Here is a 24,045-nt window from a genome sequence, read left to right on the forward strand (position 1 = left end):
GGGCTGATAATTTAATGTGGTGTTGACTTTTTAAGTGTTATTCAAGCAAATTACTTTGTTTTATGTATTGTTTATACTGTTTAAATATTCACTGTGTTAGTTTTCAATAGGAGTTCTGTAATTTTTCAGGTTGCCAGTAAATGTTCAATGTTTTGTCAGTAAAAAATGCTGCCGGAGGTTGGCAACCCTGCATGCTTCCTGGTTCAGAAAAAGAAAGACAGGTCTGATACTACCCATGACATTCCTCCATCCCTAAATAATGCAACAAATGCTTCCTGCTTCCATTTGTTTCCTGGCTTGGAGTGGTGGATTCCCTTTGGACCACCGAGCTCCCGGTTCCATGGGTTTGGATGACAGGCGATGATATGTGAGTTGCCAATTGTCTTTTTATTCATTAAAGGTTTTGTGCACAGTCTGCACAAATAGCATCTCCACATATGGGTCTATCCTAGGGCAAGCTTTGTGTAGGCTTGTTGCTTTGTGTGGGAGTTCAGGACCAAACTCAGGAGTTTAGAGCCTGGTGCTGAGACCGGAGAAAAGAAGACAGAACCATATCTTGTAAAGCAAAATTGCAGGCAGTGTGTAGGTGTTGATCTTCTGTGTCACCAGTGATAACCAATGGCTTCCCCCAATGAAGGGTTTCTAAGGGAGCCTGGCATTTACCATGGACCTCCACATGGATTTGGATTTGATACATGACTCTCCTTGGTAGCAGCTCTTGGCTTTGCCCCACTGGTAGGGTTGCCACCTGTCCGGGATTCACCTGGACAGTTCAGGTTTGGAATTGTGCGTTCGGGATTCAGATCGCCTGAAACCCAGACACATTATTCAGACCAGACTATGGCTTCCCAGCAGTGTTGCTGGCTGCATCTGGATAAAAGGGTGCTGACTGCCAAGGGGTGAGTGAGCTCACCATCCATCCATCCCTGTCTGTGACTGGAGTCTCCCCCCACCCCCCTTCTTTCTCCTGCATCTGAGTGAGTACACTAAGGTAAATGAGGGTTCTCGGAGCACTCCTTACACCAGAGGCAACAGTATACCCCCTTACATCAGAGTCTTCTCTGTACATCAGAGTTCTCAGTGTTCCCCCTTAGATCAGGGTTCCCAGAGCATCCCTTATGTTAGAGTCCCCAGAATTTTCCCTTACATCAATCTGCAGAGTCCCCCCCCCCTTACAGTGTAAGGTAGGGTGACCAGACATCCCCAGTTTCAGGGGACAGTCCCCGGATTTAGGACACTGTCCCCAGATTTAGGACACTGTCCCCAGACCAAGTCTGTCCCTGGTTTTGTCCCCGGATTGGGTTTGAACAGGGACTGGGGCAATTTCAAAGACAGACAGTGCAGAATAATAAAAAAAAAAAAAGTGAATTCCCCCCGCTCTGCCGCTCCTACTAGCTTAGGGGGGTGTATTTTTTTCCCCTTATCTGTGCCCCTTTCTGATGATCATGTGCTGGTCAGAGCAGAAGGAATATTTCTTCAGTTTGGGGCGCACGGCCATTCAGCTCCACTCGCATGTTCTTCTGCCGTGGCTCAAGTCCCGGCCAGCCACCTGCCTATCTCCTTCCCTTCCCTGGTGGAGTGATCTTCCTCCGCTCCCCACCCAGTAGTAGCCGGGCCCCGAGAGTGAAACTTGATAGACTGTGAGGCGGGTGGCAAAGGGCATAGAGTCGCTGATTGCCGCTATTAATAGTAAAAAAAAAAAATATGTCCCCGGATTTCATTTTAAAAATCTGGTCACCTTAGTGTAAGGGAACTCTGTGAGTTCAGAAGTAAAAGAAAATCGGGAACTCTGTGGACTCTGATGTAAAGGGGGACTCTTGTGATTAACTTCATTTGAATAGAACGTTTATTTAATTGCAAAATATTACCTAGATTCAAAGATGCCGCCGCAACTTTAAGGCGGTGTAGCGTATCGTATTTACGTTACGCCGCCTTAAGTCAGAGAGGCAAGTACTGTATTCACAAAGTACTTGCCTCCTAACTTACGGCGGCGTAGCGTAAATGCGGCCGGCGTAAGCGCGCCTAATTTAAATGAGAATAGGGGGGCGTGTTTTATGTTAATTACTCGTGACCCGACGTTATGACGTTTTTGCTCCAAAGTAGGCTGCAAGGACGTATTGGTTTCGACGTGTACGTCCAGCCCCATTCACGGACGACTTACGCAAACGACGTAAAATTTTCAAATTTTGACCCGGTGAACGACGGCCATACTTAACATTGACTACGCCTCCTCGGGCAGCTTTATCTTTACGCGGCGTATCTTTACTGCGACGGGCAAGCGTACGTTCGTGAATCGGCGTATCTAGTCATTTACATATTCTACGCCGAACTCAACGGAAGCGCCACCTAGCGGCCAGCCTAAAAATTACACTTTAAGATACGACGGCGTAGGAGACTTACGCCGCTCGTATCTTAGCCTAATTTAAGCGTATCTGGTTTCCAGAATACGCTTAAATTTACGCCGATTCAGAGTTACAACGGCGTATCTACTGATACGCCGGCGTAACGCGCTCTGAATCTGCCTATATATGTATAGTTCATGCTATAAAAAAAGATTGCTGTGCGCTGGTAAAGCGCAAGCAAACTGAACTGCCATATTTTTAGGCAACAGTGCAGTCTAAAAAAAAACATGCAGGGAGACCGTATTCAGGCTGAATTACAAGCAGAATGTTGAATTAGGAAACAACTATGCTGAAGTGTGCCCCAACCGCAGTACTTTACCTCAACCAATAGGTGGAGCAGGCATACATTTTCCAATCTAAGAGCAGTTGTGTCCTTTATACTGTTTCTGCCCTTCCAGCAGCGTGGAAGGATGGCAGGAGGTAGGTAGGGGTTGCCAATTCTTTAACATTTCTACTGTTTTTTTGCCTACATGACCCCTTTGTGATTGGTAAATTGCTGTGTTTGTGTGCTATAAGGAAGAAATGTTGGATCTAACTGCGACGTATGATGAACTGATAGAGGAAGAGTCTGAACTTCAGAAGAACTTCTCTACAAGCGAAAAAAATTGTAGAAGCATCCAGGATAACTTAATGGTAGGTTACACATGAAATCTAAAACCAAAAATATATTAAATGAATAAGTAATTATAGTAATCTAGTCTAGATCAGGGGTCTCCGAACTTTTCACACAAAGGGCCAGCCTACTGTCCTTCAGACTTTGGGAGGGCCGGATTGTGGCCAGCAGGGGTAGAAGTTGTCCCAAGCCCAGCATCAGTGAGAATAAATATGGCCTCAGGGTTGGTGGTCAGTAGGAGTAGTGCCCCATTATTGGTATTAGTAGAAGGAATAGTATCCCATCATTGGTATCAGTGGAAAACAGTGCCCCTTTGCTGGTGTCAGTGGGAGGAATAGTGCAGCAAGGGCCAGATAAAGACTAGCAAAGGGCCACATCTGGCCCTCGGGCCGCAGTTTGGAGACCCCCGGTCTAGATAAACGGAGTTCTAATATAGGTTGCATAGAACGGAAAAGTCTCAGAGAGAAAGGCAGCTCCACGGCCTCTCACTCATTTATTCATTCCTCTAACTAATTTTAAATACACTGGCCCGGATTCAGATACAATAGTGTATCGGCGGGCGTAACGTATCTCAGATACGTTACGCCGCCGTAAATTAGGGCGCAAGTTCCGTATTCAGAAAGAACTTGCGCCCTAAGTTAAGGCGGCGTAGCGTATGTGGTCCGGTGTAAGCCCGTGGAATTCAAATGTGTATGATGTGGGCGTGTTGTTATTTAAATTAATTGTGACCCCACGTATTTGACGTTTTTTACGAACGGCGCCGTTCGTGAAAGAATCCCAGTGCGCATGCTCGAAATTACGCCGCAAATCGTCACTTTTTTAGACGTGAACGTAACTTACGTACAGCCCTATTCGCGAACGACTTACGCAAACAACGTAAAATGTTCAAAATTCGACGTGGGAACGACGTCCATACTTGGCATAGGATACGCCTCATATAGCAGGGGTAACTGTACGCCGGAAAAAGCCTAACGTAAACGACGTAAAAAAAATGCGCCGGCTGGACGTTTCTGAATCGGCGTATCTACCTAATTTGCATATTCCTCGCGTAAATCTACGGAAGCGCCACCTAGCGGCCAGCGTAAATATGCAGCCTAAGATACGACGGTGTAAGACATCTTAGGGAAATCTATGCGTAACTGATTCTATGAATCAGTCGCATAGTTACGACCCCGCAACTCAGAGTTACGACGGCGTATCCGGAGATGGTGGCGATCAGAGACTTATAATGGGACTGCGATATTGCAGTGGACAAATTGGACACTGACACTTTTTTGGTCACTGTACTAATGACACTGGGAAGGGGTTAACGCAGGGCTTGACAAATTTGCTTGGAATCTAGGAGCCAACTAAAAAAAGTTAGGAGCCAGAAAACGTGCTCCTTCCCGATGAGCTCGCGCGCAGAAGCGAACGCATACGTGAGCAGCGCCCGCATATGAAAGCGGTGTTCAAACCACACATGTGAGGTATCGCCACGATTGTTAGAGCGAGAGCAATAATTCTAGCCCTAGTCCTCCTCTAACTCAAAACATGCAACCTGTAGAATTTTTTAAACGTCGCAGGGAGATTTTAAAGGGTAAAAGTTTGTCGGCATTCCACGAGCGGGCGCAATTTTGAAGCGTGACATGTTGGGTATAAATTTACTCGGCGTAACATTATCTTTCATAATATTAAAAAAATTTGAGCTAACGTTACTGGTGTCGTTTTTTTTTTTTTTTTTTATTATTAAAAAAAGTTTATTTTTTCCCCAAAAAGTGCGCTTGTAAGACCGCTGCGCAAATACAATGCATAGGATGCATTAAGGTGAAAAAAACAAAGCTTTACAACCCCTTTAAAGCCCATTCAGAACTACAAGTCCATCCTGGGATATCCTGTCTAGACACTGCTGCATGGTTTCACTTCACAATGAACAGTGTTGTCACCCTGTTCAAGGAAGTGGAAAAACAATAGATCTACTGGAAGAAACATGTAATAAAACTTAAAGGGGTTGTAACGGTAAAAAAAAATTCCCTAAATAGCTTCCTTTACCTTAGCACAGTCCTCATTCACTTCCCTCATCCTTCCATTTTGCTTTTAAATGTCCTTATTTCTTCTGAGAAATCCTAATTTCCTGTTCTTATGTCTGTAACTCCACACAGTAATGCGAGGCTTTCTCCCTGGTGTGGAGAAAGCCTCTTGAGGGGGCGAGCAGGAGTGTCAGGACGCCCACTAACACGCAGCTCCTTTCTCTATCTGCAAAGTAGAGAGTGTCCTGACTTTCCTGCTGGCCCCCTCCCCCCTCAAGAGGCTTTCTCCACGCCAGGAAGAAAGCCTCGCATTACGGTGTTGAGTTACAGACAGAAGAACAGGAAGTGAGGATTTCTCAGAAGAAATAAGGACATTTAAAAGCAAAAATGGAAGGATGAGGTAAGTGAAGGAGGACTGCACTAAGGTAAAGGAAGCTATTTAGGGAAAACATTTTTACCTTTACAACCCCTTTAAAACTGCTGTGTTATTGCTAGCGACTATCTTCATCATATGTGTGATTTTTTCATTTTGCCAATAGTTACATTTCCAGTCTGAGCTTCAGTAGGAACCAAGAGCTGATTCTCATTCATTAAAATCTACCTGTGGTCCTGATAAAAAGGACAAACCAGTTTGTAGTCTCTTCCAATATTGCCATCAATCCTTTGTTTGTGACCTTGGTTTTGTTCTTGCACCAGGTTTACGGTCAATTGCCTCAGAAGAATGTCAATTTTAAAGAGACTCTGAACACTGCAAATGCACCTATGGACATTACCTACACCTGTTACATGACTTCAGGTCGCCCCTTTATCCTGGGGGCTGGACAGGCCCTGCTGACGTTTGAGAAGGAGAAAGGTATTTTTACTCAATTCTGAAAAAGTATTTTTATATGTTTGTTGATCTTCCTCATTATAGGCGGATTACATGAGGGTGGTCTTGGTATCTAGATGGTGCGGATAAGTAAATAAGACTTCACCATTTTTATTCTGCAGCAGGTTACAAAATCAAATATGTGATTGGCTGTTATGTCTACACCAGTATTTTTCTTCACTCTCTTGTTTTAAAATATATATATATTTTTTTAAGATGAAATAGAATTTGTCACGGATGTTTTTTGTTCTCAGTGTCCTCATTGGGGAGATTTTCCCTCACTTCCTGTCCCAGGAACATTGATAATTACAGACAGAGAGTGAGGGAAAATTTCCATGTCCAGGACCTGGGCAGCAACAAAAACCTCAAAGAAATTTGCACCCTTCCCCATTTAACCACTTAAGACCCGGACCTTTAGGCAGCTAAAGGACCCGGCCAGTTTTTGCGATTCGGCACTGCGTCGCTTTAACTGACAATTGCGCGGTCCCAAACAAAATTGGCGTCCTTTTCCCCCCCCACAAATAGAGCTTTCTTTTGGTGGTATTTAATCACCTCTGCGGTTTTTATATTTTGCGCTATAAACAAAAATAGAGCGACAATTTTGAAAAAAATGCAATATTTTTTACTTTTTGTTATAATAAATATCCCCCAAAAATATATAAAAAATAATTTTTTTCCTCAGTTTAGGCGGATATGTATTCTTCCTATTTTTGGTAAAAAAAATCGCAATAAGCGTTTATCGGTTGGTTTGCGCAAAATATATAGGCCCAGATTCTCATACATTTACGTTGCTCCTGGGCAGCGTAACGTATGTGATTTACGTTACACCGCCGCAGGTTTACAGCCTGATTCTCAGAACACTTACCTGTAAACTTGCAGCGGTGTATCGTTAAATCGCTCGGCGCAAGCCCGCCCAATTCAAATGGGGCGGGCACCATTTAAATTAGGCGCACTCCCGCGCCGAGCGTACTGCGCATGCTCCGTCGGGTAAATTACCCGACGTGCATTGCGCTAAATGACGTCGCCCCAACGTCATTTGCTTAGACGTTTTACGTAAATGGTGTCCAGCGCCATTCACGGACGTCTTACGCAAACAACGTATTTTTTTTTCAATTCGACGCGGGAACGACGGCCATACTTAACATTGGTTGCCCCTCCTAATAGCAGGGGCAACCTTACGCGTCGCGTACGCTATGGAAACGACGTAAATTCTCAGCGTCGACCGCGCGTATGTTCGGGAATCTTGCGTAATTACCTCATTTGCATAGACGACGGGGAAAACGACGATGCGACACCTAGCGGCGGGAAAAAAAATTGCTTTTAAGATCTGACAGCGTAAGAGCCTTACGCCTGTCAGATCTAATGGGTATCTATGCGTAACTGATTCGAAGAATCAGTCGCATAGATACCCGGGGCCAGATGAGGAGTTACGACGGCGCAAATGGTGTTGCGCCGTCGTAACGCCTTTGAGAATCTGGGCCAAAGCGTTTACAAAATAGGGGATAGTTTTATTGCATTTTTATGATTTTTTTTTTACTACTAATGGAGGCGATCAGCGATTTTTTTTATTTTTTCCGTGACTGCGACATTATGGCGGACACTTCGGACAATTTTGACACATTTTTGGGACCATTGTCATTTTCACAGCAAAAAATGCATTAAAAATGCATTGTTTATTGTGAAAATGACAATTGCAGTTTGGGGGTTAACCACAAGGGGGCGCTGATGGGGTTATGTGTAACCTCATGTCTGTTTCTAACTGTAGGGGGGTGTGGCTGTAGGTGTGACGTCATCGATTGTGATTCCCTATATAAGGGAACACTCGATCGATTACGGCGCCACAGTGAAGAACTGGGAAGCTGTGTTTACACACGGCTCTCCCCGTTCTGCAGCTCTGGGGACCGATCGCGGGACTCCAGCGGCGATCAGGTCCGCAAGTCCCACGGCCGTGGTCACGGAGCTTCGGACCGGGTCGCGTGCCCGCACCCGCCATTCTGCCGACGTAAATTGGCGTGAAGGGGTCCTTAAGTGGTTAATCGAAACCTATGTTTTACATAGTACCCTTGTTGGTGAACTTTGTTTGCAGCATAAAATGGCTAAAAATAAAATTCTTTCATTTTGCAAAACATAAAGTCCAACTGTTTGATTTTGTTGACAGTAATACATCGGATTGCGAGTAACGCGGTTAACAAACGTTTCACAATACGAGCTATTATTTTTTTTAAATCCTGACTCGGTTTGCGAGTGTTGTCTCACAAGCCTCTTCGGTGTGCAGTACCGCATTTGGCCAGAGATGCAGGGGCGCCGCTGACACTCGGAGCCGTTCGGATGCATTTGGAAACACTCATAAATACTCCATTCCGGAACCTTTCCAACGGGTTTCTGAGTGCATCTGAGCAGTCTCCAAGTATTTCCGAGTCACTCCTGTGTCCCCCCCAACCTCTGGCCACATGCTGTACATCATACAATGGAAGTCTATGTGGAACGAATTATCTTCATTTCCATTTACTTCTATGGGGAAACTCGCTTTGATATGCGAGAGCTTTGGATTACAAGCATTCTTCTGGAATGGATTATGCTCGTAATCCAAGGTTCCACTGTACTTTTAGGCTTCATGCACACAGGACGTTTAAAGATGCCAGCACTCCTGCCAGGAAAAAATCAGCATTAAAAATGCACTTTTAGTTGCGTTTTTGAATAGTGTTTATAGGCATTTATGTGCGTTTAGCTGCGTTAAAGTTTTTGGCCGTTTTTTACAGTAAAAACACTGCCTATAATGTAAAACGCCTAAAAACGGCAAACGCAGCTAAGAGCTTATTACAGCGTTAAGCCATGTTTAGCTGCAAGTTGCCACGTTTAGCGTTTTTACAGCCAACTTCCACTGCTCCTGTATGTACAGGAGCGTCTTTTTTTTTTTTTTTTTTTTTCGTTTTGCTGCCCCATAATGCTTATGCTTCCAAACTCCTCTGAAAGTTTATGTGAGCATGGACACTTAGGTTAACATGGAGGAGAGTTCAGAGGCAGTAAAAAGAAAATGCCCAACGTCCTGTGAATCTGATTTTCATTGCGGTCTGTGTGCCCATTAGTGAGATGATTTGGTAAAGGCTGGAAATTCTTTAACCACTTTAAGTGGGGACACATTAACCCTTTTCCTGTTCGGGCCAATTGTCAGCTTTGAGTGACAATTGCTCATTCATGCAACACTGTACCTATATTCCATTTTTATAATTTTTTGAGACAGATAGTTTTCTTTTGATGGTATGGCGGTTATCAGGATTCTGTTTTTTTGGTGTATGGCAGTGATCAGGAAGCTGATATGGCATATGGGGTGATCAGAATGCTGGTATGGCGGTGATCAGGATGCTGGTATGGCATATGGGGTGATTAGAACACCGCTATGGGGTATGGTAGTGATCAGGATGCTGGGATGGCATATGAGGTGATCAGAACGCTGGTATGGGGTATGGCGGTGATCAGGATGCTGGTATGGGGTATGGCGGTGATCAGGACACTGGCATAGGGTATAGCTGTGATCAGGATGCTGGTATGGTAGTGATTAGGATGCTGGTATGGCACATGGGATGATCAGAATGCTGGTATGGGGTATGGCAGTGATCAGAGCGCTGGTATGGCGGTGATCAGAATGCTGGTATGGCATATGGGGTGACCAGAATGCTGTTATGGGGTATTGCGGTGATCAAGATTCTGGTATAGGGTTTGGCAGTGATCAGAATGCTGTTATGGCATGTGGTGGTGATCAGAGTGCTGGTATAGGGTATGGTGTTGACCGGGATGGTGGTGATTAGGATGCTGGTATGGCACATGGGATGATCAGAATGCTGTTATGGGTTGTGGTAGTGATCAGGGTGCTGGTATGGTGGTGATCAGAACACTGATATGGTGGTTATCAGAATACTAGTATGGCAGTGATCAGGATGCTGGTCTAGGGTATGGCAGTGATCAGGGCACTGGTATGGCATATGGGGTGATCAGAACACTGGTATGGTGTATGGCAGATGCTGGTATGGTGGTGATCAGGATGTTGGCATGGTGTATGACGGTGTTATTGTGAGCACTGGGACAGGTGATAGGTGCTGCCTTCATTGTTTATTATATGAATACACTGGGGCAGTGATCAGGGACACTGGGGCAGGGATCAGGGTCACTGGGGCAGGCTGGCACTGCAGTCTGTGAGTGTATATGTAGCCTGACAAGCTGCTGTACGCTCACAGGCTGCAGCATTGGCGCTCTCTGCTCTCACAGTGAGAACCAATGTTTACTTTCAGTTTGCATTGTTTACTATGTGATTTGCTGTGGTTGGACACGGCAATCGCATAATGGAACATCGCCGGCCTCACGGGTACACGCTGATGCGGGCTGACATACAGGTATATTAACGCACATCGGCGCTGCTTCCTGTCCGCTGTCTATGGGGGCAGACAGGAAGTGGTTAATGCCCAAATTTATGATCCCAGTTATAGTAGTCAGGAAGGGTAAAACATCTGACAATATTTGTATTGCTGTATTTGCCTTCCTTTACCGGTGACAGCCGCGCCCTTAATTTCCTATACGGGCGTCATAGAAAACAGGAAGTGAGGAAAAATCTCACCAATTTGGTCAAAGTCAGAAATAAAAAATCTGAGGCAATAGACCACCTTTGTGGAAAAATAAAAAATTCATTGGACGGATTTGGGCCTTCATGTCAGAAAAAATAGCTAATAGGTAATAGAACTTTTACAAACACTTTTGTGAAATAAATTAGTAACTCTTGACAAAAATATATATATTTTTTTAATATTTACTCCCCCCTCTTAAATACTTTTTCCGAATAGTTGCTAACTCCGTTCTTACCAAGAAAAGACATTGTGTGGAGATCAGTGACGCAAGAGTCAATGTGGAAGCTCAGCAACCTCAACTAGACAAATCGGTGAAGTTTGAGGTGAAATATGTGTTTCTCATTGTATTTGTTCAGATGGATTATTCTGTGGTGGTTTTTGAGATCGTTTTTCTGCCTCCTTTGCTTTATAGGTGCGCATGGATATTTCATGCAAGAAATTAAAAGTTTCCAATCTGCCTGAGGATATTGCTGAAGAGACCCTAAAGGACAAAGTGGAGCTGACCTTCTATAAATCTAGTATTGGAGGAGCAGAGATCGAGGAGGTGGAATATGACAGGAATCATAACACTGCCTATGTCACATATTTACAGAATGGAGGTATGCATTAAACTTCCATCTAGTTTAAAGAAAGGGGAGGGCAGGAGGTCACATACCTCGGGATATTAACGGTGTCAGAAGTATATGAAATGACCAGTTACTGATCAACACAGAGGTTTTGAAAAAATATTAAATAATTTTATTACAAAATTGATAAAAGCATGAGACAGTACATATCAAACAAATTTGGTTATTCCTAAGAGGCAACATGTGTTAAGACCATTTTTCTTGACATGTTTCGCTCCCAAAAGAGCTTCTTCAGGAGATTAATTTTATGGCTTTTTAACCACTTAAAGTGGAGTTCCACCCATAAATATAACATTACATCAGTAGTTTTAAAAAAATGTCATTAGTCCTTTACGAATTTTTTTTTTTTTTTTTTAGATGCCTTCAAAGTGTTGTTGCTAGGCAGAATAGTTAATCTTCCCACTTCCTGCACCTAGGTGCTTAATGCTTCCTAACCTAAACCGCACAGACTCCTGGGAATGTAGTGGGTGTAACTTTCCAGGAGTCTGTGCACTCCCCAGTCTCAAAGAATCATGTGACTTGGACAGCACAGGTGCTGCAACCTGATCTGACACTGCTTGTGCAGCACTGAGCATGTGCCAGGTCTGCAAGGCTGAAATCCAGGAAGTCATACAGTCTGGCTTCATGATGCCCACAGTCAATTTCTATTTTATAAAGTGTCTAAATGCTGTAACAACCTAACAAAACGGACCTTAGTTTACAGACTAACTTTACTAGAATACATTAAGCTTGTGTATTACAGGAGTATTTATATTTAAAAAGTGAAATTGTGGCCGGAACTCCGCTTTAAAGACCGCCTAACGCCTGTACGTCGCCTTTAAGAGCCCAGCCGCGGGTCGCGCGCACGCAGTCGGCGGAGCGCTCGTGACCCGGTGCGAATCTCCGTGACCGCAGGACCCGCGAACCCGATCGCCGCCGGTGTCCCACAATCGGGTCACAGGAGCTGAAGAACGGGGAGAGGTGAGTGTAAACACACCTTCTCCGTTCTTCTCTGTGGCAGTGTCACTGATCATCTGTTCCCTGTTATAGGGAACGACAATTGGTGACGTCACAGCTACAGCCACGTTCCCCCTACAGAAAGAATCACTCCCTTAGGGCACACTTAACCCCATTAGCGCCCCCTAGTGGTTAACCCCTTCACTGTCATTGTCATTTTCACAGTAATCAGTGCATTATTTGCTGTGAAAATTACAATGGTCCCAAAAATGTGTCAAAAGTGTCCGATGTGTCCGCCATAATGTCGCAGTCACGAAATAAATTGTGGATCGCCGCCATTACTAGTAAAAAAAAAAAAACGCAGAGGTGATCTCAAATACCACCAAAAGAAAGCTCTATTTGTGGAAAAAAAAAAGAACGTCAATTTTGTTTGGGAGCCACGTCGCATGACCGCGCAATTGTCCGTTAAAGCGACACATTGCTGAATCGCAAAAAGTGGCCTGGTCTTTGACCAGCGAAATGGTCCAGGGCTTAAGTGGTTAATGTCTCAAATCGCACTGCTGCAGAATTACATGTGATTTGAACAGAAATAAGGTGCGATTCCTGTCCAAATCACATGTGGTTCCCGCACTGCATCCAGTGTGAGCCGGTCCTAAATGATGCCCACTGTCATTCAAGCTCGAGAGACTGAGGAAATACTGTGAGTGCAGACCATCATGGAAGCAATTTCTGAGGGAGTATTAGGTCACATTCACATGGTCGAGTAGCTGGATTTCCAATAGTAAAAATCAGTGGATTGACGGGGGCATGCGACCAGCCTGCTATTGGTTGCGGCTGATAGGCTGAGTGGCCGCTGCTGTTCAAATGTAGCCACATGCAGAGCGGATAGCTGCGGTTATAGAGGGATGTACAAGTCTGACCGCTGTGAGCTGCACCCAGGCTCAGACATCTTTTGTCTACTGCAGCTATCCGCTCTGTGTACCTGCATGCAAACAGCAGCGTCGGCTATCAATTTTTGAGGATTCTAGAATTGGGTTTTACAGGCTCCGCAATGGCATGCAATACCAAGCTGCTGCAAGCAAAGCAAACAGAATATTGGCATGCATTCAAAAGGGGATTAACTCCAGAGAGAAAACGATAATTCTCCCGCTCTACAAGTCTCTGGAGTATGCTGTCCAGTTCTGGGCACCAGTCCTCAGGAAGAATGTACTGAAGATGGAGCGAGGGCAAAGAAGGGCAACAAAGCTAATAAAGGGTCTGGAGGATATTAATTATGAGGAAAGGTTACGAGCACTGAACTTATTCTCTCTGGAGAAGACGCTTGAGAGGGTATGGTTTCAATTTACAAATACTGTACTGGACCCCACAAGAGGGATAAAACGTTTCCGCGAAAGGGAATTTAATGAGACACGTGGCCACTCACTAAAATTAGAAGAAAATTGGTTTAACCTTAAACTGTGAGGGTTCTTTACTGTAAGAGTGGTTAGGATGTGGAATTCCCTTCCACATGCGGTGGTTTCAGCGGGGAGCATCGATAATTAAAAAAAACTATTAGATAAGCACCTGAACGACCACAAAATACAGAGATATACAATGTAATACTGACATATAATCACACACATAGGTTGGACTTGTGTCTTTTTTCAACCTCACCTACTATGTTACTATGTAACTACTATAACCTAAATAATTCACTTTTTTATTCTCTTTTTTTTAGTGGCTCAAAGAGTCCTAAAGAGTCGTTGGCACCAGTTCGTGGCTGGAGAAGTCACGTGTGAAGTTGAGGTGATGCCGTGTGTGAATATAGAACTGAACAAGCTGCAGGTAAATACAACTATATCCTATATCGGCATGTCTTGGGTTTGGTTGGTGCAATGACCCCCTTCCAGTTCTCATGCAGGGCAAAGTAAAAGATTCACTTAGTTTTCCCATCCCCTGCCACATATATTCACATTTCCTTGCTTTTATGACCTTCTGTTCAGCTAATGGGAGCAATGTGAAATACCTAGGAATCAGGGGTGGATCCAGAGTCTAGTCTCGGGAGGTGCACTATCAGAAAATATTTTTTTTTGGGGGGGGGCAATTTATCGGGGAAATGGCTGGTGTTAGCGCTTCAATCATCCCGGCACCATGGTTGTTATGGTGTCAGGATGATTGAAGCGCATTATTTATATTATTACATTGTAATATAAAATGAAATGGTTCAACTCAGTATAATGCAGACTCAGTGGGAGCCCCGAGTGTGTCACGTTGCGGATTTGTCACTTACCACATGTTGCGGAATGTCACCTGCCTGCCACCAGATGCAGATTGTCATTTGCCACCTCAACTGCCATACCTTGTGGATTGTCACTTGCTAAGGTGGTGTTTTGCTTGTCAGAGTCAGGCAGCAGGGAGATGATGTAATCTCTCTGCTGCCTGCACAGTGAGGGTGGAAGTTACTGCAGGGATGCAGGGCGGTGAGAGATGATGTCATCTCTCTGCTTCCCCCGGCTTGTTGATTGGCCAGCCGCCCGCTCACCCACAGAGCTGACCGCCCACTCTCTGACTCTCTTCCCGCCCACACACTGAGGCACCCGGCAGCTCACGCTGTCACCCGCCTGTGGAGCCGCTCCGTCACTCGCACGCGGAGCCATCCGCTCAGACTCTCGGGTGCGGCAAGTTCCGCAACTCAAGCTCTGTACACACGGCCGGGAATCTCGTCAGGAAAAAAACGTTGGTTTTCCTGACGAGATTCCTGGCAAGCTTTCTTGCTCACCAAGTGTACAGTACACACACACCATTCAAAAGAACAGCTGTTCTTTTGAATTGCAAGAATGTGGTGACGTCATTGACTACGACACGCATGCGCTCATCACATTCGATGCCGTCGCCGCCATCTTGCTACATCCTACACTATGCATTGGAAGCTACCGCATATGCGCCAAAGTTTCATTGAGCATGCGCAGGTTTCCATGGAGGCAGGTAAGCATACACACGCTTGGGTTTCTCGGCAGGAAAATACTGCCGAGAATCCCGATGAGAAAATAGAGAGCAGGTTCTCTATTTTTCTCGTCGAGATTCCCAGCAGTTTTCTCTACAAAAAACCATACACATGCACTTTCTCTGCAAAAAGCTCTGCCAGCAGTTTTCTTGCTATTTCTCGCTGAGAAAACCGTGCATGTGCACGAGGCCTAACACTAATTTCTTGGGGGTGGCAATTCCCCCCCCCCCCCCCTTGGATTTGCCCCTGCTAGGAATTCTGAGTATGGGTGAGCATGCCACTCACTCTAAACTGATGCCGGAGCCTGGTGATCGGCCCGTTACTTGGTGTCAAGGAAGGGGCCCATAACGCCATGTGTGAGCAACGACAAGACAATTAGTTTTTTTTCCTTGTTCTTGGCAGCTGAATGGATTGGTGCAGGGGCAAAAAGGGGCTAAAATATGACTGAAGGTTACATGCAGATAGTGTTTTTTCTGAGGCCGTTCTCACCCAAGGTGCTCTAAATATTTTTCTTTAAATGGTATGTGGACGAGTAAGATTATTGCACTTTGTGACCCCCATTGGTATTTTATACTATCTTCCTGTATGGTCACCAAGACAGGAAGTAAAGAAAAATACCACCAAAGAGACTCAAGGAGCACTTAGAATTCAGACTTTAAAATCAAGCCATGCAAATCTATTATTATAATGCTGAATTGATATAGAGCCAACAGTTTGTGCAGTGCTTTGCGATATAAAGGGAGACTTTACAGCTAAAATACAACTCAGTACAAGAGGGTTAGGAGGGCAAGTGGTATGTAGCGCATCCCCCGTAGGAGCCACTGGTGACTAGGGATCCCCCACCCTGCACAGCCAGGCACACCGAATTTCCACAGGCCCACTTGAGACAGGAAACAGTCCAGCAACTTTGTTTTTGTGTTTGATTTAGGGGTTAATAAACTTGGATGGGGATGGGATAATTATGGGATGCCCACTTGACTGGAACAAAACTTCTTCAGGATCCCTTTGTCTCTCAGACGTGGACTTTTTCATACCCACTTTGTTCTCTCTGGGTGGAAGAATAAGGTTAAAAGAAAAATTCATCATTATTTAAAGATAATTGTTTAATCCTTAAAAGAGACCAGCCTGCCTAAATAATCTTGGCTTTTAAAATCCTTCTTTTTGTGTGCAGTTTATAATTGCGTATATATGTTTATAGACCATCAGCTGTATGTGCTCAGTACATATGTAGGGTCTGATGCCTGCTTTAGGCTGGGTTCGCACTGGTATGACAATCGCTCCAACATTGGGCACTCATGTCTCATGACGTGTGAAAATTAATGTTTTCATATGGGAGCCGTCTTAACTGGTCCGACACAAGGCTCCCTGCACTACTTTTGTCCGACTTTGGTCCTACTTCAGCCCATTGAATATCACTGAAGTCGGATCAAAGTCGGATCGCCGTCTTGCATGATTCGACTTTGGCATGCGACTTGTGCGCTGAGGATCTTGAAGGGGCACTCCACGCTTTATTTAAAAAAAAAAAAAAAAAAACGTCATTGGTTTCCCCTCCAAGAGCATAGCAGGCCCTTAGATCTGGTATGGATTTTAAGGGGAACTCCCTTCGCCGAAAAATCCATTCCAAACCCTTATTCCGAGGACAGGCCAGGAAAGGGGGTGGGGACGAGCAAGTGGGTGCTTTAGGGCAGGGGGGCCCTGCGCCCCCCAACCCCAAAGCACCTTGTCCCCATGTTGATGGGGACAAGGGCATCTTTCCGACAACCCTGGCTGTTGGTTGTCGGGGTCTGTGGGCCAGGAGCTTATTGGAATCTGGAAGCCTTCTTTAACAAGGGATCCCCCAGATCCCGGCCCCCCACCCTATGTGAATGAGTATGGGGTACATTGTACCCCTACCCATTCACTTAAAAAAGTGTCAAAAACAAAATGCACTACACAGGTTTTTAAAGTCATTTATTAAGCAGCTCCGGGGGTCTGTTCTGACTTCTTCTTCTCCCCTCTCCGCTGATGTCTTCTAGCCCTCTCCGTCTCTTCTCCGTGTTCTCTCTGGTTCTTCTCCCTCTGTCCGTGTGACACCATCCGGAGGGCACACCCCTTATGATGTCACCGCCTGGGGCATGATGGTGATGACGTCATAAGGGTGGCGGTCCTACGATGACCCCGCCCCATACCAATATAAGTAGTGGCACACCGCGCACTAGAGCGGGGGAGAGCGTTGAGTCAACATTGGAAGAACAGAGGGAGAAGACAGTGGAGAAGACCAGGTAAGAGTGAGCAAAAGAGCAGAAGATACCGGAGGAGAAGACAGAGGGAAAAGAGCCGGAGAGGGCTAGAAGACACCAGCTGTTTTTTGGTGTAAGGGGGTTCCCCTTAAAATCCATACACCCTCGGAGTCGGGACCCACATGCCGTTTTTTTTAAATGTAGCGTGGAGTTCCCCCTAAAGATTCATACCAAACAGTGCCTGGTATTGTCGGGGATCAAAGTCAGATCCCTGTTCATTGAAGTCAGACTTCAAGTCACAGGGCAAAGTCGGATCCAAAATAGTACGACTGTCGTGTCATACCAGTGTGGTATTCGCAAAAATATGTAGGCATAGGACACACCCCCTGCCACACCTCCTTAAAAGAGCATTATACAAAAAGAATTTGTTAAAGCGGAGGTCCACGCAAAAAGTGAACTTCCGCTTTTCGGAACCCCCCCCTCCGGTGTCACATTTGGCACCTTTCAGGGGAGGGGGATGCAGATACCTGTATAATACAGGTATTTGCACCCACATCCGGGTATAGACTCCCACGGGAGTCACGCTCCTTCCCGTTCCTGTCCACCCCCCGCATGCGCAGTAGGGAACTGGGCAGTGACGCCGCAAGGCTTCACTTCCTGATTCCCTCACAGAGGATGGCGGCGGGGGCAGCCGAGAGACGAGTGATTCCTCGCCTTCTATCGCGGGCACCCAGGACAGGTAAGTGTCTATTTATTAAAAGTCAGCAGCAGCAGTAATTGTAGATGCTGGCTTTTAATATATATATTTTTTTTTTTAGGTGGACCTCCGCTTTTAAACCCACAAGTGCTGTTGTTTTTTTGCCACTACTATTCCTTTATACTGCCTTTTGAAATTTACAAATGCAGCAATTTAGAAATTGGATGAAAGGTTTAGCACTGGGAAACACTTTTTGAAAAATAAAAAAGCGCATTGTGTATTCAACTATATAGATGAGACCAAAATGAAGGACAAATGAGGACAGAGGGACTTTTTTCCAATCCAGGGACAGTCCCTCGAAATCAGGGAGAATTGGGAGTTATGACTTTACTGTTTCTTCTTACAATGCAATGAGTCATTGAAAACTGTGCACTCCCGTGTATCTAATATTTTACTGTATTTTAGCAGTTAAGCGATTTTCCTTGGCTAATTTCCCATGAGTAAAGTGCAGCGATTGTCATGAAGTATAGAGGGCTGCACCCCCCTAGGCTCAATATCATTTTCAGCATATATAATGGAAGAGAGAACATTCAGAGACTTTTGACAAACTAGAGGAAATGGTGATCGGAGACAGTGGACATACTATAGGATCGACTGGAAACTTCAGAAAAGAAAGAGACTAGGGAGTTATTTCAAGAGCAGGAATTGCTGCTATTATTCCTTTACAATTCAGTACTCCCAACACAGACTGTTAGGGTCCAGGGAGTGCACAAGTACCAAAGGGATACATATGGTCCTTTGGGATGCAGTTGTGCATCGGAGAGCTAGAGGCCAATCTACAAACCTCTACATTCTACAAAATATGAAATGTGTAAAAAATGTGAATCACAATTACTTAAAGTGGTTATAAACCTCAGACATGAAAAATGAACAAAGCATATCCTTCTATAGCAAGTGTACCTGCCTCACTCCAGAGCGCTGAGTATGATTTCTGTCTTCTACCTTGTTCCTCTACTATCTGTAAGAATGATTACTGACAGGTTGTGCAGACTCTATGTGATCAGGGGGGGGGGGGGGAGAAGGGGAGTTCCAGCAAGTAGCCAGTGATTGGCGGCCTCAGTTGTGCATGTTTATCTATGAGAGGGGTGTGTCAATCCCTTCCACTCAGGTCTCAGATTACACTCGGCTTTCCTCTCTGAGATGTGCAGTGTGTGTGATATCAGATACAGTGAAACCTCGGATTGCGAGTAATGCGGTTAAAGGGGAGTTCCAGGCAGAGCTGATTGGAGCCGTTTGGAAATACTTGGAAAACGCAATTTCCGAGGCTTCTGAGATCAGCCGAGCTGTCCCCGAGCCTTTGCGAGGTTCTCTGACACCCCCCCCCCTGGCCACATGCGGTATTGCATGTCATAGAAGTCAATGCGGAACAAATTATTTTCACTTCTATTAGAAAACTTGATTTGATATGCAAGTGCTTTGGATTAAGAGCATTCTCCTGGAATGGATTATGTTCGTAATCTAAGGTTCCACTGTACTGGCCTACTGCTTCTGGAAGCTCAGTGGTGATATGTAAAATGTGTGATTTAGGAGGCTGTAGAGAAGAGAATAAATATAAACAGGTACAAGGAGGATTTGTTTAATCTCTGTGTCACCTCGGGCCAGTCACTTCGCTGGCTATATGAACGGTTCCCAACCACTTTAAGGTAAAAGCTGCAATATTAAAGCAGAGTTCCACCTAAAAATGCAACTTTCCCTTAACCCACTCCTTGCCCCCTTACATGCCACATTTTTTTTGGGGGGGGGGGGTGGGGGCTTCAGGAGAAGGGGACTTCCTGTCCCACTTCCTCCTTCCGCCGAGGGGCTGGTAAGGCGATTAGCTTAATCGCCTTTTTGCAGCCCCTCCCTGTAGGCGAGCGCCTGTACAATCGGACGGCGCCGCTCGCGCATGCGCAGTGCCGTTCGCGCATGCGCAGTGGGTGCCTGGCCGTGAAGCCGAAAGCTGTCACTGCCGGGTGCCCACACTAGGAATGAAGAGGGGGGCGAGGAGCGGAGGCCCAGCCGGCGCGTCGCTGGAGCCGTGGAGCAGGTAAGTGTCTGTTTATTAAAAGTCAGCAGCTACACTTTTTGTAGCTGCTGACTTTTAATAAACGTAAAAAAAAGGCTGGAACTCCCCTTTAACTCAAAATGCATCCATTAAAAATGCATTATACTTGTCCTTTACATGAGACTTCGACATCCCCATTAATTGTTGTATATTGTTATGGATGGAATTTTGCTGTGTTCCATTGCAGATGTTTTCTGCCGATTCCCCAAGGTCAGTGCTATTAACTGGCATCAAGAATGTTGATGGAGAAGAAGATGATGTTAAAGATTTCATTGAGATCCACTTCCAGAAAGAGAGCATTGGCGGCGGTGAGGTGGAAAGCATTTCGTTTTCCCAGGATAAGAAAAAAACACTCATATTCGAGGAGGATTTGAAATAAGATGTACATTCTCTCCCTATTTCCTATTACATAAAACTGCCATGCCAAAATTGATAGCACTGCAGTTACTTTGGAATTGCGTTTGTTGTCTGGTGACTGTGTTATGAATCGTAATTAATAAAGATTTCCAGCTTTGAATCAACACAGAAGGAACCCCTTCAGCCTTTTTTTTTTTTTTTTTACAGTTATTTTATGTGACTGCGAGAGCTGTAATATCAGGCATCTTGAAGAATTTATAATTGCAGTTCTATATTAAAGCTCCACACACTGGTGGGATCCAGTAGTGCAGCTCTTATTGTCAGACACAATACATATTACAGGGAAAGGTTTTCTCCATCCTGGCACTGTAAATGGCAGCAGCCCTGGACTCCTAATGATGCGTGGTGGGAGGAACGTACCTCCTGTTATTTATGGGCTCTTTCCAACAGTGCAGTTTCTAATTCTGTATTTTCTGCGCTGTAATCTCAGTTGATTAACCCCTCCCAGCCCAGTTCTAGGGGCTGTCCATGGACACATGTGCAGCATGTGGGTTTTCAAGCCAACCCTCTTTGCTGTTGCATACGCGTTATGTGGGTGGCAAGATGTTGAGGGAAATTTCCCTTTTTGCATGTCCTCAGAAGACCCTCAGCCCACTTTATAGCTGAACTCCGTGAATTAAGCAGCTTTGTAAAAACTGCGCGCATTCCACAGGCAGGGCCGTCTTTAATATGGTTTGGGCCCTGGGCAAACATTTTTTTTGAGCCCCCCTCCAGCTTATTTTGGGCCTGGCTGGTTCACATTTATGTTTTGGCGGTCCTCATTTGTGCAGGTACAGCAGCCAATTGATTTGAATGGGCTGCCATGCCTTTGTTTCCTGCAGAAAAAAGGTGCATTCAGCATTTTAAAAATACAGTTGCCTTGAAATCCATTCTGCTTTTGCACCATGCTACTTACCAGCAGTTCTTGCACACACAAACGCACTGTGTTTTTAAAAGCGTGACCTAAACGTCTAAAAATGCAGCAAGTTTGACAGTGCGGGAAATGGAGATAAGTCACAGCAGACAGCATAATGGACAGACAGTGCTGTATTTCAGTGCTTGATGGGCATAGACGTGCTGTGTGCGCAGCCTATTACATGAGGCATGCGCTTTTCTTTGCAGGAAACGCAGGCATGGCGGCCCATTCAAATGAATGGGCTGCTGTGCCTGCGCAAATGTGGGCCTCCAAAACACATACATGTGAACCAGCCAGGCCCAAAATAAGCCCATCAAGCAGTTAAATACAGACAGTAATGCCATGTGCTCTGAGGCCTTACTCAGCCTAGACTGCAGGTCTGGTCTGTGATTTAAAGAGTTCCTCTATTTTACACATGGCATGGCATGGGGTCCCATGGTGCTAAAGCAGAATGGACAGACGGTGCTGTGACCCCATGCCATGCCATGTGTAAAATAGAGGAACTTTTTAAAACACTGACCAGACCTGCAGTGAATCATCAAATATTATAAAGACTTTGGGGACACTACAGAAAACTTCTATTTACAATATAGATTAGCAAACAGTGACATACCTTGAGAAGCAGGACATGAAGAAGTCAGCCTCGGCAAGAGCAAACTGGGGATGTTATAAAATCACATTCTAATTCACTTTTATATACAAGCAGCACACAGTGGCAGGAAGGGAGAAGTGCACGTCTAAAGGGAAGCCAGGGGTGCTGTACATTTTAAAACACTGGGAAGGGAAGCAGTACTGTCACTGGCTGCGTGCCGCTGATGATTTTCAGCCTGATTTGTGGGCAGCACAGGGGCTTAACGGGCAGCAGGGCCACCATCAGGAATTATGGGGCCACTTACACAGCTTCAGGCATGGGCCCCCTGGAGCAGAGAACCGGGATGGGGGGGTGCTGCCGCCTGAAATTGAGAAGCAGGGGGGGGCTGCCGCGAATTTAGAAGCGGGGGGCCCTTTACAAAAAAAGAAATAAAGAAATAAAGAAAAATATATATAAAAAAAAGGGGTGTAGCCATCTGGGGCCCTGGGGACCTCTGGGCCCTTTAATAATTTTTTTTAATAAAAATAAATTACAAAAACAAGGGGGTTGCCATCCGGGACCTCTGGGCCCTTTAATAAAAAATTTAAAAATATATATAAAAAAGAAACATTTATAAAAAAAATAAAGGGTGTTTGCCACATGGGGCCCTGTGAACCTCTGAGCCCTTTAATAAAAAAAAAAATATATATATATATATATATATAAAAAAAAGAAATAAAATATAAAAAAATATGTTTTTTATAAAAAAAAAAGGGGGATTGCCATCCGGGGCCCTGGGGACCTCTGGGTCCTTTAATAATAATACTAATAATAACATTTATATTATATAATATATATATATATATATATATATATATATATATATATATATATTTTATATATATATATATATATATATATATATTTTTTTTTTTATAAAAAAAGGGGGGTTGTCATCCGGGGCCCTGGGGAACTACGGGCCCCTGGGGACCCCCAGACCTCTAAAAAAAAAAAATTGGCCCTTTAATAAAAAATAAAATAAAAATATATTAAAAAAAAAAATTTTTTTATTTAAAAATAAATAAAAAAGGGGGGTTGCCATCTGGGGCCCTGGGGGCCTCCGAACCCCGAAAAAAAAAAAATGTTTTTAAAGGGGGTTGCTTTGGGCCCCCAACAGTGACAGGGCCCAGGGCACTTTCCCCATTTGCCCTGCGGTAAAGACGCCCCTGACCACAGGTTACGTCCAGGGAGGAGCATGTCACCTCATGGACTTATCCCTTTAATTCACATCTTACAGGTATTTTTGTGCTCCAGGAAAATAGCTGCTGGTGCTCCAACGCTGAACGCTCTGGTCTTGGTTCCTTCAAATGTCGCTGCACCTGTTATGCCCCTCCCCTCCTCTCCCCCAATCACAGAAGATTGTATTAATTAAACTCATTCACAAAATACAAAGGCTTCTGTGAATGGGCAGCAGAGGGGAGGAATGGGCATAGCATCTCTGTGTGCGTCTCTCCTCTCTGAGCTCCGTTGTCAGGAGTGAAATAAACCTCTCGGTTATATAAGTCCAGGAAGTGGTATGGACCTTGTTGGACATATAAAGGCTTCCTTATAGACCACAGCAACTTTTACGTTTCCAGTATGAGCCTTCTTTATTTGGCAATGATTTGTCATTACAGAGAAGTTCCGCCCACCCCTATAAAAATTACAAATACTGTAGCTGCTGACTTTTAGTATAAGGACATTTACCTGTCCAGTGATCCAGCAATGTCCTCACTTGAGCCGATTTTTCCATTAGCTTCAGGTGCAGTAGTAAGGGAAACAGGAAGTTAAGCCTTGCGGCTTCACAGCCAGCTTTCTAATGCACATGTGTGAGTTACACTACGACTTGTGATTGGTCCCGTAGTCCTCTGGGACCTGTGATGTGTCCCAGAAGACTGCGAGGGAAGGAGGGGGGGGGGAGAAGTGGGGGCAGGTACCTCCCCTCCCAAAAAGTGCCAAATGTGTCAGGTACCCGTCACCCACTTCCGGGAGACTGCACCACGGTGACCTAGGCCCCCCCCCTCTTCCTTCCTCTGCCAGCGGGCCAGTTGGA

General features: G+C 45.0%; 1 protein-coding gene across 2 annotated transcripts in view; it reads left to right on the plus strand.

Annotated features, from left to right (window-relative positions):
* The window catches only part of NMI (N-myc and STAT interactor), a 29,352-nt gene extending 8,757 nt beyond the window's left edge, over positions 1 to 20,595 (plus strand). For both annotated transcript variants that reach the window (XM_040358012.1, XM_040358009.1), the window contains exons 4-9: positions 2,919 to 3,035; positions 5,718 to 5,874; positions 10,722 to 10,828; positions 10,918 to 11,104; positions 13,785 to 13,891; positions 20,258 to 20,595. In XM_040358012.1, coding sequence (XP_040213946.1) covers positions 2,919 to 3,035; positions 5,718 to 5,874; positions 10,722 to 10,828; positions 10,918 to 11,104; positions 13,785 to 13,891; positions 20,258 to 20,449 — 867 coding nt within the window. In that variant the 3' untranslated portion in view covers positions 20,450 to 20,595. The remainder of the gene's footprint in view (positions 1 to 2,918; positions 3,036 to 5,717; positions 5,875 to 10,721; positions 10,829 to 10,917; positions 11,105 to 13,784; positions 13,892 to 20,257) is intronic.
* Positions 20,596 to 24,045: the final 3,450 nt, after the last annotated feature.

Source organism: Rana temporaria, chromosome 6 (assembly GCF_905171775.1).
Source record: "Rana temporaria chromosome 6, aRanTem1.1, whole genome shotgun sequence".
NCBI classification, from domain to species: domain Eukaryota; kingdom Metazoa; phylum Chordata; class Amphibia; order Anura; family Ranidae; genus Rana; species Rana temporaria.